We start from the raw sequence: 13,702 nt of genomic DNA, 5'->3' as shown, positions 1-13,702 counted from the left end.
TATATAATGGCCACAAAGCTTTTCCTGTTACGTGTTTTCTTTAGTGATTTTTGTTTTTATAACGCTTTGAAGAAAACTTATAACTAATCTTGTTTTAAGAGCTGAAAAAAAAGCGTAGACCTGATGTCTGACTTGTTAGAGTTGATTTTTCATTGCAGAGCACATTAAAGCATTGTGCAAAGTGTCAGCTCACATGAGCAAATGTCACAATACTTCACGTGTTTGTCTAGTGTACTGTATACAGAGAGCAGACTTGTTCAACCATCTGTATTGGGATTTATCGTCTACATCTATATTTATTCTTAGGATGTAGATTTACGTAAATGCTCATCCAAACACTCAGTCCTTGTGTAAAAAAAAAAAAACGTGAATGCTGTCAGTGAAGGAATCCAGCACATCATATATCTCATTAGGGAATATGTGCATGTGCAGCAATCCACCTACTAGACCATCTGGGACGCTGATTTACCCTTGCACTGCAAGACTAATATTTGGGTTAATTAGCAACTGGAGGAACAAGAGGAAGGGGAAGGCGTTTGGGATGCATGTAGGAAAATTGCTTTTGTCTGCTTAATTAAAATCTCTCAAAACAGGACGAATAGCTCCATGCTTCTTGTCTGAAGCTCCACCTCCTGTTCCTTCCAATCGTTGCTGTCATCCTCCTCTGCCATATGCAGTAGCTGTATTTTGCCACCGGGTGGTACACCATGCATGGCTAAGTGAGAGCTGGAGTAATTTTTCTGACAGCTCCTCAGCCTGCTGGTGCCTGCTTCATCCTACCAGTGCAGAGGCAATCTGGAGCCATCAAAACAGCTGGCAGCGCGCCAGGGCCCATCCGTCCCACTGCTCCCACTCACACTCTCACTAATGCCGGTCTTACACAAAAGAACACAGACAGCCAAAGAATGAAAGTTGGACAGACAAGCAGAGATGTCAGAAGATTTTCAAGTGTTGAGAGAGATGACAGAAGGTCAAAATAGAGGAAATTTCAGAAGCTTCACTTGCAAAGCTTGTTAAATTGACTGTTTTCTCTTTCTGATTTTAGACAAAGCATCTTACATGTACGGTATTTAAATCCAAGAACAATTTCAGGAAAATTACATTTTCTTTCTTGACCAATTTCTTTGTTAAATAATTCCTGTCAGCTGGAATAGAAATATGTGTAAAAACTGTACGAAGAAACATAACTAACAACATCTTTGTAAGACAGAGAATTTTTATCTTTGCAATTTCGCAATAGAAATAACGTTATTTGCAAATTAAACAGAATTTGATCTTGAGGAAGGACTATATTAATAAATATGAATAGCAATTTAAGTGAACTCTTAAGTGAAGAAAAGGCAAAATTAGTTGGCACAAGTCACATTGTTAAAATGTTCACGAATTGTTTTTATTTTTTATTTCATATTATTACTGCCACTTTTAAGGCCTAAAGATCAGGGAGTGTAAGAAGAAGTCATGAAGTCTACTTTTACTGCGTGTATCATATGTAAGGTTTGATTCAACCAGTAGTGTAAACATATAAATCCATATAAAAATCTGAACAAACATGTTTAAAAATACCAACTGTTTTAGGACTCCCACTTTCAAAATTGCAAGTTGGAGGAACTCATTTAATGGTCTGAGAAGCAGCAGTTCAACACTCTGCTTCCCACAGAAATCGTTTCTGCAGGGTCAGGGGTAACTCTGCTTTAGCCAATACATAGGAGTCTAATACTTAGCTGTATGACACTCTATTCTCCCATTTCTCTTCTCAGGAGGAGACACACATAAGTATTCTGCACATGGGCTGGTCATGAATGAATGGTTTGATGAGGCTAATGGCTGGCAGAAGACAGCCAATTTAAGGGCTGGTGTGCATGGCAGACGTGACCAGCAGTGTCTCAGTGGTGCATCAGTCACCTATCACTCAACATGGTCCCTCATCAGCCAAAAAAGATTCCTGATTCAATCAGTTGGCATATTTTCTAGCTCTCTATACTCAACAGTACTGGATGTTATTCCCTATTTATTTGCTGTATTTGATTTGGTGACGTCTAGTCCATCAGACAAAGTAACCACCTGAATGACTGGCTTTTGAAATCCAAGATGAACTTAAAACATTAGCCCCTTTAATAATAAGCTATTCATGTATTGTCAATATTCACTGCACAACTGCTATTTGTTGCCTTTAAAATTACCTTGATTCTTGGCATGGATGCAACAAAGTGTTGAAAACATTTAAGGTTTTGAAGACGGTTGATATATCAAGATAGCATCAGCTGCTGGAGCTTTTGACTAGATCTCGAGGTTAGAAATCCTCCTTCCCTTTCCATCACATTCCAAGATGCTCTACTGGTATGATGGGATCCAGTGGCCATAGGAGGCCAGTGGACTCATTGTGATATTCAATGAGTATTGTGATACTCATTGTGATATACAAAACCAGTTTGAGATAATAATAATTTTGTGTTACCGTGCATTATCCTACTCAAACTAGGATCATGCACCTACTTTGAGTACAATTTGGTCATAAAGAATAGTAAGAAATTGTCCCTCATCAGACTCTACAATACATGGCAGGGCAGATGCATGTTTTTTTTTTTTTTGTCAAATTCTAACCCTAAAAGTTGAGCAATTAATTGAGACTAATTGCACCAGGCAAGGTTTTCCATATCTTTTGTTCAATCTCCATGAGCCTGGGTGAACTATAGCCTCACTTTTCCATTCTTAGTGGCACCTGGTGTGATCTTCAGTCACTGTAGCCCATATGTGTCAGGGTTCAACGTATTTTGCCTTCAGATACAGCAGGTTTAAACAAATGGTTATTTGAACAGTTACTGCCAATCTATCATCACTAGCCATTCGTCTTGTTAACTGTTGTGTTAAGAAAATACAACAGATACAGCATGTTTCTGTCCTCATGGACAGTTTTGACAAATCTTTATAAACCCTAAAATATATTGTGAGTTAAAAAACCTCGGTGGATCACTGGTTTCTGAAATATTAAGATCAGCTGCAATGCATTTCCTATTTCTTCATTCTGATGCACGATTTCAACTTGAACAAGTTATTGTCAGCACATGAAGATCCCTAAATGTACTCAACTGCTGTTATATATTTGTCTGCCTTGCTGATTGTATTTGTAGCTATACAATAATTAGCAGTGTTTTTCTCTTCCGTTTGTGGTTTTGTGTACACGAATAATCATTTATTGCCAAGTGAAAATCTGGTCCTGAGAATTTCCCCTGCAGTCACATTTATGACGTACAGAAATATAAATGTTTTTGCAGGTGAATAAAACTGAATAGTTGCGATTTTATCTCAAGATGTGTCCCGTTAGGCTTTCATGCTTTGCAATACCAAAGAATTCACAGTAAGGAATACACTTGTCAGCTATATGGATAAAGGCTATCCCAACTGAGGATTCCGAAGTTTTAAAGGTTACGAGGAAGAAAAGATGCAAAACAAAGTCCTACCTCTTTCACAGGAGCGTCCCAAGTATCCAGTTCCAGAGCAGTCGCAGACATAGCGGTTCCAGCCCTCTCTGCAGACCCCATTGTTTTGGCAGGGGTTGCTCAAGCACTGCTTAGGGGGCTCTTTAGAGCATGAGGGTTTGACCCCAGCAGCCTTCTGGATCTCTGCAAGACGTCGCACATCCTTACTCTGTCCGTCGATAAATAAATCTCGAATGCAGCCCACGTAGCCATAGTTGAGCAATGCTGTCCACACCTCAGTGGGGAACACGAGGCCCATCTTGTTCTCTGGCAGACCCCCAAGGTACAGATTGTCATCCAAGTCCAAGATCTCACTTTCTCCAGGGGCTGTGTAAGCAGTACGAAGGGTATTGATGGAGATAGTACCTAAAAAGAAAGCAATAAAAAGATACAGTTGGATGAATAAAACCCGTTATGCGAGGCTGTGTATCAGATTATAAAATATATTGATGTCTTTGGATGCAAAAAAAAGCAGTTTGGTCAAGATATAAACTTGCAAGGAATGCCAGTTTCAACCCAGTTTAATGAAGAAATTAGCTTAATTAGGGTTATACATCTGAACAGGGTCAGGATTTTCTTCATTTAGAATGACGGATGACTGTTGATAAAAGTTATTAATCACAGGCCGCTGGTCAATTAGAAATCTAATCTGGGATCCCTGAGAGTATCCTCTCCATTTTCCTTGGATTTCCCCTAATAAATCTTCTTTATCTGTAAAGCAGTGGTCATAAAAAGAAAAGTAAGGAAAAGAAAAATCATCGCCCTCTTTATCATTGCAGACGTCCTCTACCACCACCCTATCCAAAAAAGTGGGGGCGGGGGACAACATCGTAACCATCTTTTTGAACTTGATTAACAGACTGCAGGCTGAGGTTTTTTCTCCCTGTCTGTGCCTCTCCAACACATAAACCTGCAGTGGGAGTTTGTGTGTTTCTTGGCCATGATTTATCACTCTCATTCAGGTTTAATTCTCGATCTGGAGCACCGTAAACAACAGCGGACATGACTGGACTGTAAAGCTTCAAAAAGGGAAGGCCTTACTGTGGGACTCAGACCGAGTGATTAATTTGTATATGGATCTGTCACTCTGAGCGCAGGACCCATTGTGGACTTTAATTAATGGCGGCTGCCTCGTCTGCCCGCATCCACATCGAGTAATCCATACACTGTGCTGCCGAAGATCAGCACAAGCAATGGCAGAGAAAAAAGTAGGCTAAGGATGCTCAAAACTACAATTGCCATAAAGTTATAATTTGCATTTTGAGTGGCGGAGGCATGCCTTGGCAGATATGAAAGAGCTATTAGCAGACTGCTTCGGGCTAAATGGCAAGACTTCAGTGTGTGTGATAGGAACTCAGCTTCAGATGACTTTTCAAGTCAAACTGCTTGTGCTTGGAAACAAGCCCCGAGCCACACATACATTTTCGATATAATTAAAATAATAATTAGACATTAAAATGGGCTTTTCACATTCCATTACAATTGTTAGCATGTTTGACTGTATAAATCCCAATGATGTAATTAATGCATTTCATTTATTTTTTGCTCTTTTGTCGTTGCAATGTTTTTCAAACATTGTATCCAACTGAAATTAAGCTCTTTAGAAATAAAATGTATGCTAATAATCTTGATTATGCATGCACTTTATAGTCAAGGTGAGTCAGCCTACTCCGAAAAATGCATGAGAGAGAGACAGCTAAATACCTAGTGCACAATGATTAACCTGGTGCACAGTAACATGTTCCAGCTCTCTTCTCAGGGTCTTGGCCCCAGGCATCTGTTCCAAGCACTTTCCTGCCATCACCCACTGCCCCTGCTCTCTCCAGCACCAGCTGTTGAGACTTCTAAGCTCTGCACACTTGGCATGGGCCACCCGTCATGCAGCCAGAACAGCTCCCTTCAGGTTACAGCTAACGAGCTCACTACATCAAACTCATTAGTGAGAAAACTTTTCCCAGACTGCAGGTGCCCAGCTGAAGAATAAACATCACTACGATCAGGATGAATTGTGACATAAGTGTCTACACTCTCAGTTCTGACATATCTCACCCTGTGGAAGTAGGAAGTGATTTGGATGATTGGTCTGTGAATAATACATTTACAAAGTAAATACTGCAGGGGTCATTATCAAGCTAATAGCCCCTTATCATAATCGGTCCATATCTATACTTACTGAAAGTCTCACAGTCACTTGCAGTCATAGGCAGCCAGCAAAGAAATTGTGTTCTTAGAATATGCTGTTCTAAACTGATCGATCTTGGCTTAAGCTGATGCAAGCGGAAGATGGATGCCATCATCACTGAGGCCCCGTACTCAGGCTGCTCTGCTCACTTGTCATAGTCCTCCAAGGAATTGTGTAAACACAGTCAAACTATGTTATGTCTGAAGCCACACCAGAATACTATGGAGACATGAGCCAGTGTCTGGCATAAACCATGGGAAGCGCAACACACATATGAAGATTGAAGGACAGGAAGTGTTTTGTGACATTAGCAGCCAAAATGGGTATATAAGGCAGATTTATTTTTAGCACACCTATTAATAATGGATGTAAAAGAGTAATAGGTGATTAATGTGGTGACTTAATGACAAACACAGAAATAATATGGCTGCAAAAGTAGCTATGCATTTAGTTCAGGACTTTAACTGGACCATTTTAAGATATGAATATGCTTAGACCTAAACTAGGTGTGCCTGGTTGCACTCATCCAGGCATGTTGCCCTACTGAACTAAGATGTGATCTTACTTCATCAAAGCTGATTCAAATGTCAAAATTACACTCTTAGCTCATCACCTGCCTCTACTCAAGAATCGCTCATGTTATTTAAGGTTGCTCAATCAGGACAATATCTGAATCTGAAACATGTAGGACACTGCTGAAGACTAACTTTGTAAACTATGGATCTTAACAATTTTACTGTAGCCTTTGTTACAGGAAAGTAAGACTATTATCTTGTTGGAAAATAAACTTCTGCCCCAGTTTCATGTCGTCAGTTTTTCTTTCAGATTTCCTCTGTATTGAGCAACATTCATCCTCCAATGGTCTCTGACCAGTTTCTCTGATTACTGATTAGGTGAGCTAAGGCAATCGGTTGCACTTGATTATATTAAGGACACATTTCTATTTCTCTCTCTCTTTCTCACTCTCACATTTTCAGCTAGCCCGCAAGGAGCACTTTATTACCAAACCGTATCACAGGGGTCCAAAAGACAGCTCAGATCTCTCTCACACCTTCTGCATCAGCAGACTGGCTGAACTTGGCATGAGATCCTGTAACCCCACTCACACATCCCCAAAACATGTTAGACAGGGGATTACTGCAATCCAGTTAGGGCGGTACGGCCAAGTCTCCCCGATGTGATTGGATTCTCAGCGGGGAAAGAAGCCAGTAAGGTAGCTGTGAGGATGAAGAAAGTGTTGTCTACATTTCTGCTTGCTCTGTATCTGTTCCTTTACTCTTTGTGGGCATGTTTCAGTTTGAAGCAGTGGTGTGCGTGTGTGTGTGTGTGTGTGTGTGCGTGTGTGTGTGTGTGTGTGTGTGTGTCCTCAGTTGAATCTCTATGTAATGTCCCTGGTGAGAAACCCCCAAGTACTTCTAGCAAAGAGCACAGCGCCTTGTAGCATCACTAATGCAATGAGATTAGAATGGCTTTAAAAAGCAGACGTCTATTTGCCGGTTTGGTTCCCGTTGGAAGAAGCCAATCAATCAAATTGGGAAGAGATCGTTATTTGTAAAAGTCACAGTTGCTGGAAGTGTTGCTCATAAAGGACTGAGGTGTGAATACTTGTTTCAGGTAGTGTATGCTTGGTAGTGTGTATTGATAAAACACAATGCATAGATGAAAAGCTTTCTGCATTGTGCTCTCAAGAGACTAATAAATTCTTGTGATTTAAAATTATCTATATTCAGTCAAATATAAAATGTACATGATAGGAACACTCTGTAAAGGATGGCTAGCACTTAAGAACAAGAGTAAGGACAGGGAATTTATTAAGTATTACATGCAACTCTCAAAGGATGGCAAAGATTTTATCTACCAGCTAGGATATGCCTTTCTGTCTGAAGGACTGAGAGTTATGTTACTGTTATGCTACAAAATTGTTGTGTTGTTTTTGTTGTGACTGCATTTCTGAATTTAGGAAGGTTCTTGATTGTGATAATCCGCGGCCTCTTGACATGTTGGTCATCAGAAAATTTGAAGCAGAAGTTCATGGCAAAGCTGCTACCTAATCGTGGCCACATCAGGCTGGCAGTTCTCCAAGTTGTCACACTTTTGTACCATTTTGGAACCATGGCTACTAAGCAGATTAGGTTTCCACCACTGCTCCGGCTGCAATAAGAAACATTTTAGCAAGCACTTAAAATTAAGAATTTATGGACAAAAAAGTAAACAAAAACCACTGTGCTCTTTGCCCCCAGTGGAGTAGGGCTTCTAGCTGTGCATACACCTCCAAATTGCAAATTCCAGAGTAGATGTAATACCTCTGATGGCAGCACTGTGATGATCTTAAAAAAGCAAAAGGGGAAGAAGTATGTGCCGAATACTAATATCACAGTAGGCTCATGCTTGCGTTCATATTGAAATGAGGTTTCCCATCCTACTTTAACACATTCTTGGACAGCCTGCAGTCTGTGGGCAGCTTTAATCTGATGTAAAACTGTAGGATATTTGTATCTAATTTAGCAGTTATGTTTGTATGCTTTGGATTGATGTCTCTATTGCAAAAAGTATGTTTATGTCCCCTTCACAGTCTATGGTAAGAACGCTTTTCTACCAGACTTGAAGGGAAGAAGAACAGTTACTCTGAAATGTCATTAGTGTACAGCTCAGCACTGTGCAGCAACTGTCTTAGTCCTGGGAGAGACCACCTCCTGTTTCCATGGAAACTTAGGCAGAGTAGACAGAGAGAGCGGTGAGTAAAGAGAACTTGACGAGAGGGCTCGAGGTTGTGTGTGGATGTGTTAGTGTAAGTGAATGTGAATAACTATGTGGGGGTGGATGATAGGAGGGCACTAAACAGATAATGAACACAATCTAATTTAGCAAGACATTGTTTCTTAGAGTTTAGTCTGCCGTAACTAAATGTTGGAGATTTATGTTTTTGGCAAAGTCAGTTTTCCTAAGATGAAGAAAACCACTCAGTGACTACTTTTTAAAACGTGCAAAAAAATTTGAGCTGAATGTATATTTAATTTTCAGAAAAATCTAAATGCTTAAATTGACCAACACATATATTAATGTTAAATAGAAGATGAACGTCATGATTTTGATTGTGCTTGAAAGCTCAATTTATAACTGCAACCAAATATTGCTTTGGAGGGTAATGAAACAGTTTAATCTAATTTCCACCTCTTGAGATGGAGTGGAAAACATGGTCAAAGGGCATATCTGGCTTTAAGCTCACACTAACAAATTGCTGCTTCAATAAGCAACTCAACATAGATTGGAGCGGGGTAGCCTCAGTCTTAGAGGACATGTTGGGCAAAAAGTTATTCGGCTTCAAACACGTATCAGGGATCTCAGCATTGACTGACTGAAGCTATACATTTCAGAAATATTGAAAAGAATACAAAAAACTTTCAGTGAAAACTTAAGACAGATAATGCATATTTTTATTTTTTGCTAAAAATACAAAGATGATAAACACGTAGCGCTTTGTGCCATGTAAAAAAGAAAAAAATCAAAAGTGAACAGCTGAGCTGTTGCTGAAAGTTTCAAATGATCTCAAACGGTTGCTCAATCAGGATATTTTCCCCCTCAAATGTCATTGAAGATCAGATCAGATTGCCAATATTAAGAGCTGAATTAGAATGAATAAAGATCTTAAAGATAAATCTAATTCAGACCTAATTCAGTTGAACTTTTCCACAGGTCCGCAGCTGGTTGGGGGCATCGTGTGACTCCGACAGAAGAGAAGCTGCAGCGGCTAACACAGTCTCTGAAACCTTAATGTTGTTTTTGTCTTTCAACTAAAATTACGTTTAGTTTCAGACACAGTACACTTTTTCAGTTTTTATAGTTTTAGTCTGGTATAATTAAACTTAAGTATACCAAGATTTATGGAAATTTATTTCACAAAAAAACACATCACTTAGTGCGTTTTACATTTTGCACAATTTTAGATGTCCAATTAGTAGTATTGAATAGCTTGCAAGTTTTCCCCACCGATATTTTTATCTAATTAGCAATTTCTTCACATACAGACTACACATTCTTTAAAGGTCTTGAAAATTACCTGATCTTCCATCTCGCTGGAAGTCCACATGGTACCATTCACCATCATTGACTTTTTTATTGACTGCTTTGGTCTTCGTGGTTCCAGAGCCCATATCCAACAGCAAGTACAGATGGCCGTCCAGCATCTCAATGGCAAAGAAGTCCACTTTAAGAGTTTGGAGTGTCTTGGAGTCCTTTGGTTGCTGTTTGGGCTTGCCATGACTGAAAAGTAGAAGGCCGTTGGGTTCGGTGGTGCGGAAGTCAAAGGAGATGGACCCTGTCTTTTTGGCGTTCCACTTGTTGAGAATAATATACGACTCGGGTGTCTCAAATGTGATGGGGTCCAGAGTGGCTACATTCTCACACTTAAAGGCCACAGTGCCATGGATTTTCATTTTGGGGTCACCCTGCTTAGCCAGCCTAGACAACTCGAGCCTCACATCATTGTTTTTGTAAACAACCTGAGGAGGATAAATAGAGAATAAAATTAAATAATTTTTTTTCACAGTCAAAAAGATATACAGTACAGCCTTGCAAAATGCAACAGTATGCAACAACTAATCAGCAGTTCTCCATGTAGTTTTTAATCCCTGATGACAAGTGATATTTGCACCCAAAATTGGTCAGGTTTGTCAAACTGTATCTATAGCTAAGGAGCTTCGCCTGCATAGAACCAAATGTCTCACACTTCTCTACACTTTCTATGCCTTCACAACAAGTGCACAGTGTACGCTGACTGGCTGAAGGAAAAAAAGACAGATAATGCATATTTTTATTTTTTGCTAAAAGAAATACAAAGATGATCCACACGTAGTGCGTGTGGATCAAAAAGCAATACATCTATTTTGATATTTACTACTGCAAAAACAAGTGAAGATCTCAGTTTACAAAGCAACTGTGATAGTGGTTTAGAGGGGAAATTTAGGTAAAATGTATTTCGAGTGCATGAGAGAATTGGGAGGAAAGGGATAAATCTAAACTACAGTATTGCTCACAGGTCTTGTGTAAAATGGTGATTAAAGCCCTGGCTGGTGGTGTAATTACATAAAAAAAGTGGGCAGATGATGGATATGCCTTTCAAAAAATGAGTGCATGAGCTTACTCATCCACTCTGCAGCACTCAGTATTTTGCACTCAATTTAGAAAATTGATTAGGTGAATATCTCTACAGGTTTTAATTCTGCAACCTTTATACAGAATTTGTTTCAGGTAATGCTCTCAGACAATAAGACCCAGACCAGGTTTAGCATCAGTAGGACAAGCTAAAAAGACAGAATGGAATTGTAGAAAGAGGGTAGGAACTCAATGTCATTCATTTTTAATGCCAGCTTTAACCTATTAAGGGTCACTGGGGTCATTTTAAAATGTAAAGTGTAAATAACTCTAAGGTGTACATATTGATTATGTCACTTGTAAAGGCAGTTTTAAACACATTGTAACAATTTTGGGTGTTAAAATTATGCAATACTCTGTACAAGGCTAATTCATTAAATCCCAACAAAATACATTGGCGATTGTGACAAAATATAAAAGAACGTTTTGTGGTTGTAAATACATTTGCAAGACACTGCATGTATTAGTAGTTACATTGGCTTATGGATGCAAATTTTTTACTTTATTTTTTAACAAGTTTGGAATTTGAGGTTAAATGTCTCATGAAGTTCTTTTGTAAATGTCAGTGATTGTTTCTGAATAAAATAACCGCTGCTATCGATCAGAACAATATACTGTGAACTAAGTAGGTAACCACAGTGTGTTTAGTTACACACTCAGTGGCACATTAATGTAATTGGCAACAGTCTTGAAATAAATAAATAAAATGAAACACACAGCCACAACCTTGTAATTATCCAATTTTCATGTCTGCTGCAGTTATGCAGCTGCCATTGCAGAAATCTGTGTAGTTATGAGTAATTTCCATTTGAGAAACTAATTAACATTTAGACAAATGTCAAAATGATTAATTAAAACATCAATGTGGTCTTCCTCTTTTCACCTCAAAGCAATAGACATTCAGGTTTAAATGCATGTCAATCAGTTTGCAAATCAAACATTCAGAGGAGTAGAAATTTATTGTGGAGGAAACAAAACTAAGAAAAAAACACAAACATATCCTTTTTTGCAAAAGATATGAACTACAAACTAAAAGAGAAGTTGCATTACATCCTTATTTGGGTCAAATCAGATAAACCCTACTTTAAAGGAAAAAAAAAACCTTGCCATTGTACTTCTTAGTATGGAAAAAGCTTCACATGAAATTGGGGACACTTCCAATGGGATTACATTGGCATACTGGGAGATGTTTATTACTATCACATATATACTCTGCTTAACATTTGAGGGAGATGTAGTTTGAAGCTGTGCATCAGAATTACTTAAGATCATGCTTGGATTTACAGAAAAGCTATGAGACTCACTGTTGCGGAGTGCTGAACTGCATGAAAACCAGTAAATTGATAATGTAGAGTCTTTATTCCCACATATGTAACCTTATTTCTTTTTTTGTACATCTCAGTGTGTTCTTGACTTAAATGGAAATATAGTGCTTTTTCTTTACGATTAAAGAAAAGTAAATAGAAAGGTCATCTTACCAGAACATCATGTCTAAAGAAAGAATGTAGAAAGGGATAAAGGATAATATCTCTGCCAGCTAGACTGGAGTCCCTGAGACAAAGTTGGAACGGATAAAGCCAATAAACCAAAATCTATTTTTCATAGTTAAGACAAAGGGCATATTTTAAAGTTAAAGAAGCTTTGGTCAGAGCTGCGCTTTGCTCTGCACTAGTAGTGCTGCACTAATTTGTCATCAAACCACAGTTGTGACAACTGAGCTATTACTGCGCCACCGTTTGTTTTGCCATCACAACCAACAGGGAAGGCATAGCAGCTGTGTCCCATGGGGACACACCATCAATCAGGGAGTGGAGCACATGCTGGTAAACTGCATCTCGTATGTCATTACAACATACTCAAAGGATGACCTGCGATGGGGCACCTGTGTAATCCCACAGTATCAGATGAAGCTTACCAATGTAGCAAAATGGCAAGGAATATATCAGTCAAATAACCTACAAGCTGCATTACAGTTTCATGAAGTATCTGTTGACCTAATTGGAGAACAAAATAAATGTATTGCTTTATGAACTTAATTTTTATTTCTTTTTGTAATGTGATATTTTTGAAGAACATGGCTGCTGTAAAGCAGTCTTCTGTAGTCCTCAAACCTTTACCTTATAGAAGATGTAGAAGGCATTTGAGAGTTTGAGAGCCAGCTTAGTTGCTTCATTGCCTCGTGGATAAAGGAGCTACAGATGCAGCTGGGTGGGAGATTCAGGTACTTTAAAATTAGAAATGAGCACAGTGAGTCCTTTCTAATAGCTGCTAATCCACTAATCATTTTATACACCCTGTAATGAGCTCTTGTTTCCTCTCTCACTTTTATGACTCTGGCGCCATAAAAGTTAACTTATAGTAATGCATTTTCTGTGACAAAGGACAAACCAGCAGATAATTTTGCATTTGTTGTTCTTTTCTGTCAAATTATATTCAAGATGCCACTTTCCATCAGAACTTGCCTGACATCTGATTGTAAACTTTAAAGTTGCTGTGAACAGATCTCGGATAACCTCATCAGATACATCACTGAGATCGAGACTGCTTTTCTGGGAAACCCCAAACGTCACTCACATCCTCAATATTCTGCAGAGTTGATAGTCTCTTTACTACATGTGGAAAACCAGAGCCCTATGAAAAGTGAGGGGACCTGGGAACGTAATCCTGTATTTCCAGGATCTATTCTAGAGATTCTGTGGGAACAGGACTTGACATTCTGGGAAAAACTGTACTATCTGAACTGAACATCGAAAGCAAAATCACTAGACTGCTTCACACTTTTCTGCCACAAGCTGTTGAGATGCTGCTCTGCTGTTAGGATTGTGCATTTTACAAGTTGTATGATTTTTTAAACAAATTTTGCTTTGTTTTATATATCTATTTTAGGATATAT

General features: G+C 38.8%; 1 protein-coding gene across 18 annotated transcripts in view; it reads right to left on the bottom strand.

Moving 5' to 3' along the window:
* The window catches only part of LOC103477041 (neurexin-1a), a 265,070-nt gene that overhangs the window by 152,269 nt on the left and 99,099 nt on the right, over positions 1-13,702 (bottom strand). For all 18 annotated transcript variants that reach the window (XM_008429897.2, XM_008429906.2, XM_008429894.2 and 15 more), the window contains 2 exons: positions 9,716-10,157; positions 3,459-3,842 (listed from right to left, as the gene is read on the bottom strand). In XM_008429897.2, the coding sequence (XP_008428119.1) occupies positions 3,459-3,842; positions 9,716-10,157 (826 nt within the window). The remainder of the gene's footprint in view (positions 1-3,458; positions 3,843-9,715; positions 10,158-13,702) is intronic.

This window comes from Poecilia reticulata, linkage group LG15 (genome assembly GCF_000633615.1).
Source record: "Poecilia reticulata strain Guanapo linkage group LG15, Guppy_female_1.0+MT, whole genome shotgun sequence".
NCBI classification, from domain to species: Eukaryota; Metazoa; Chordata; class Actinopteri; order Cyprinodontiformes; family Poeciliidae; genus Poecilia; species Poecilia reticulata.
The sequence above is the reverse complement of the archived record's forward strand: the minus strand, read 5'-3'. Positions and strand labels throughout refer to the sequence as shown.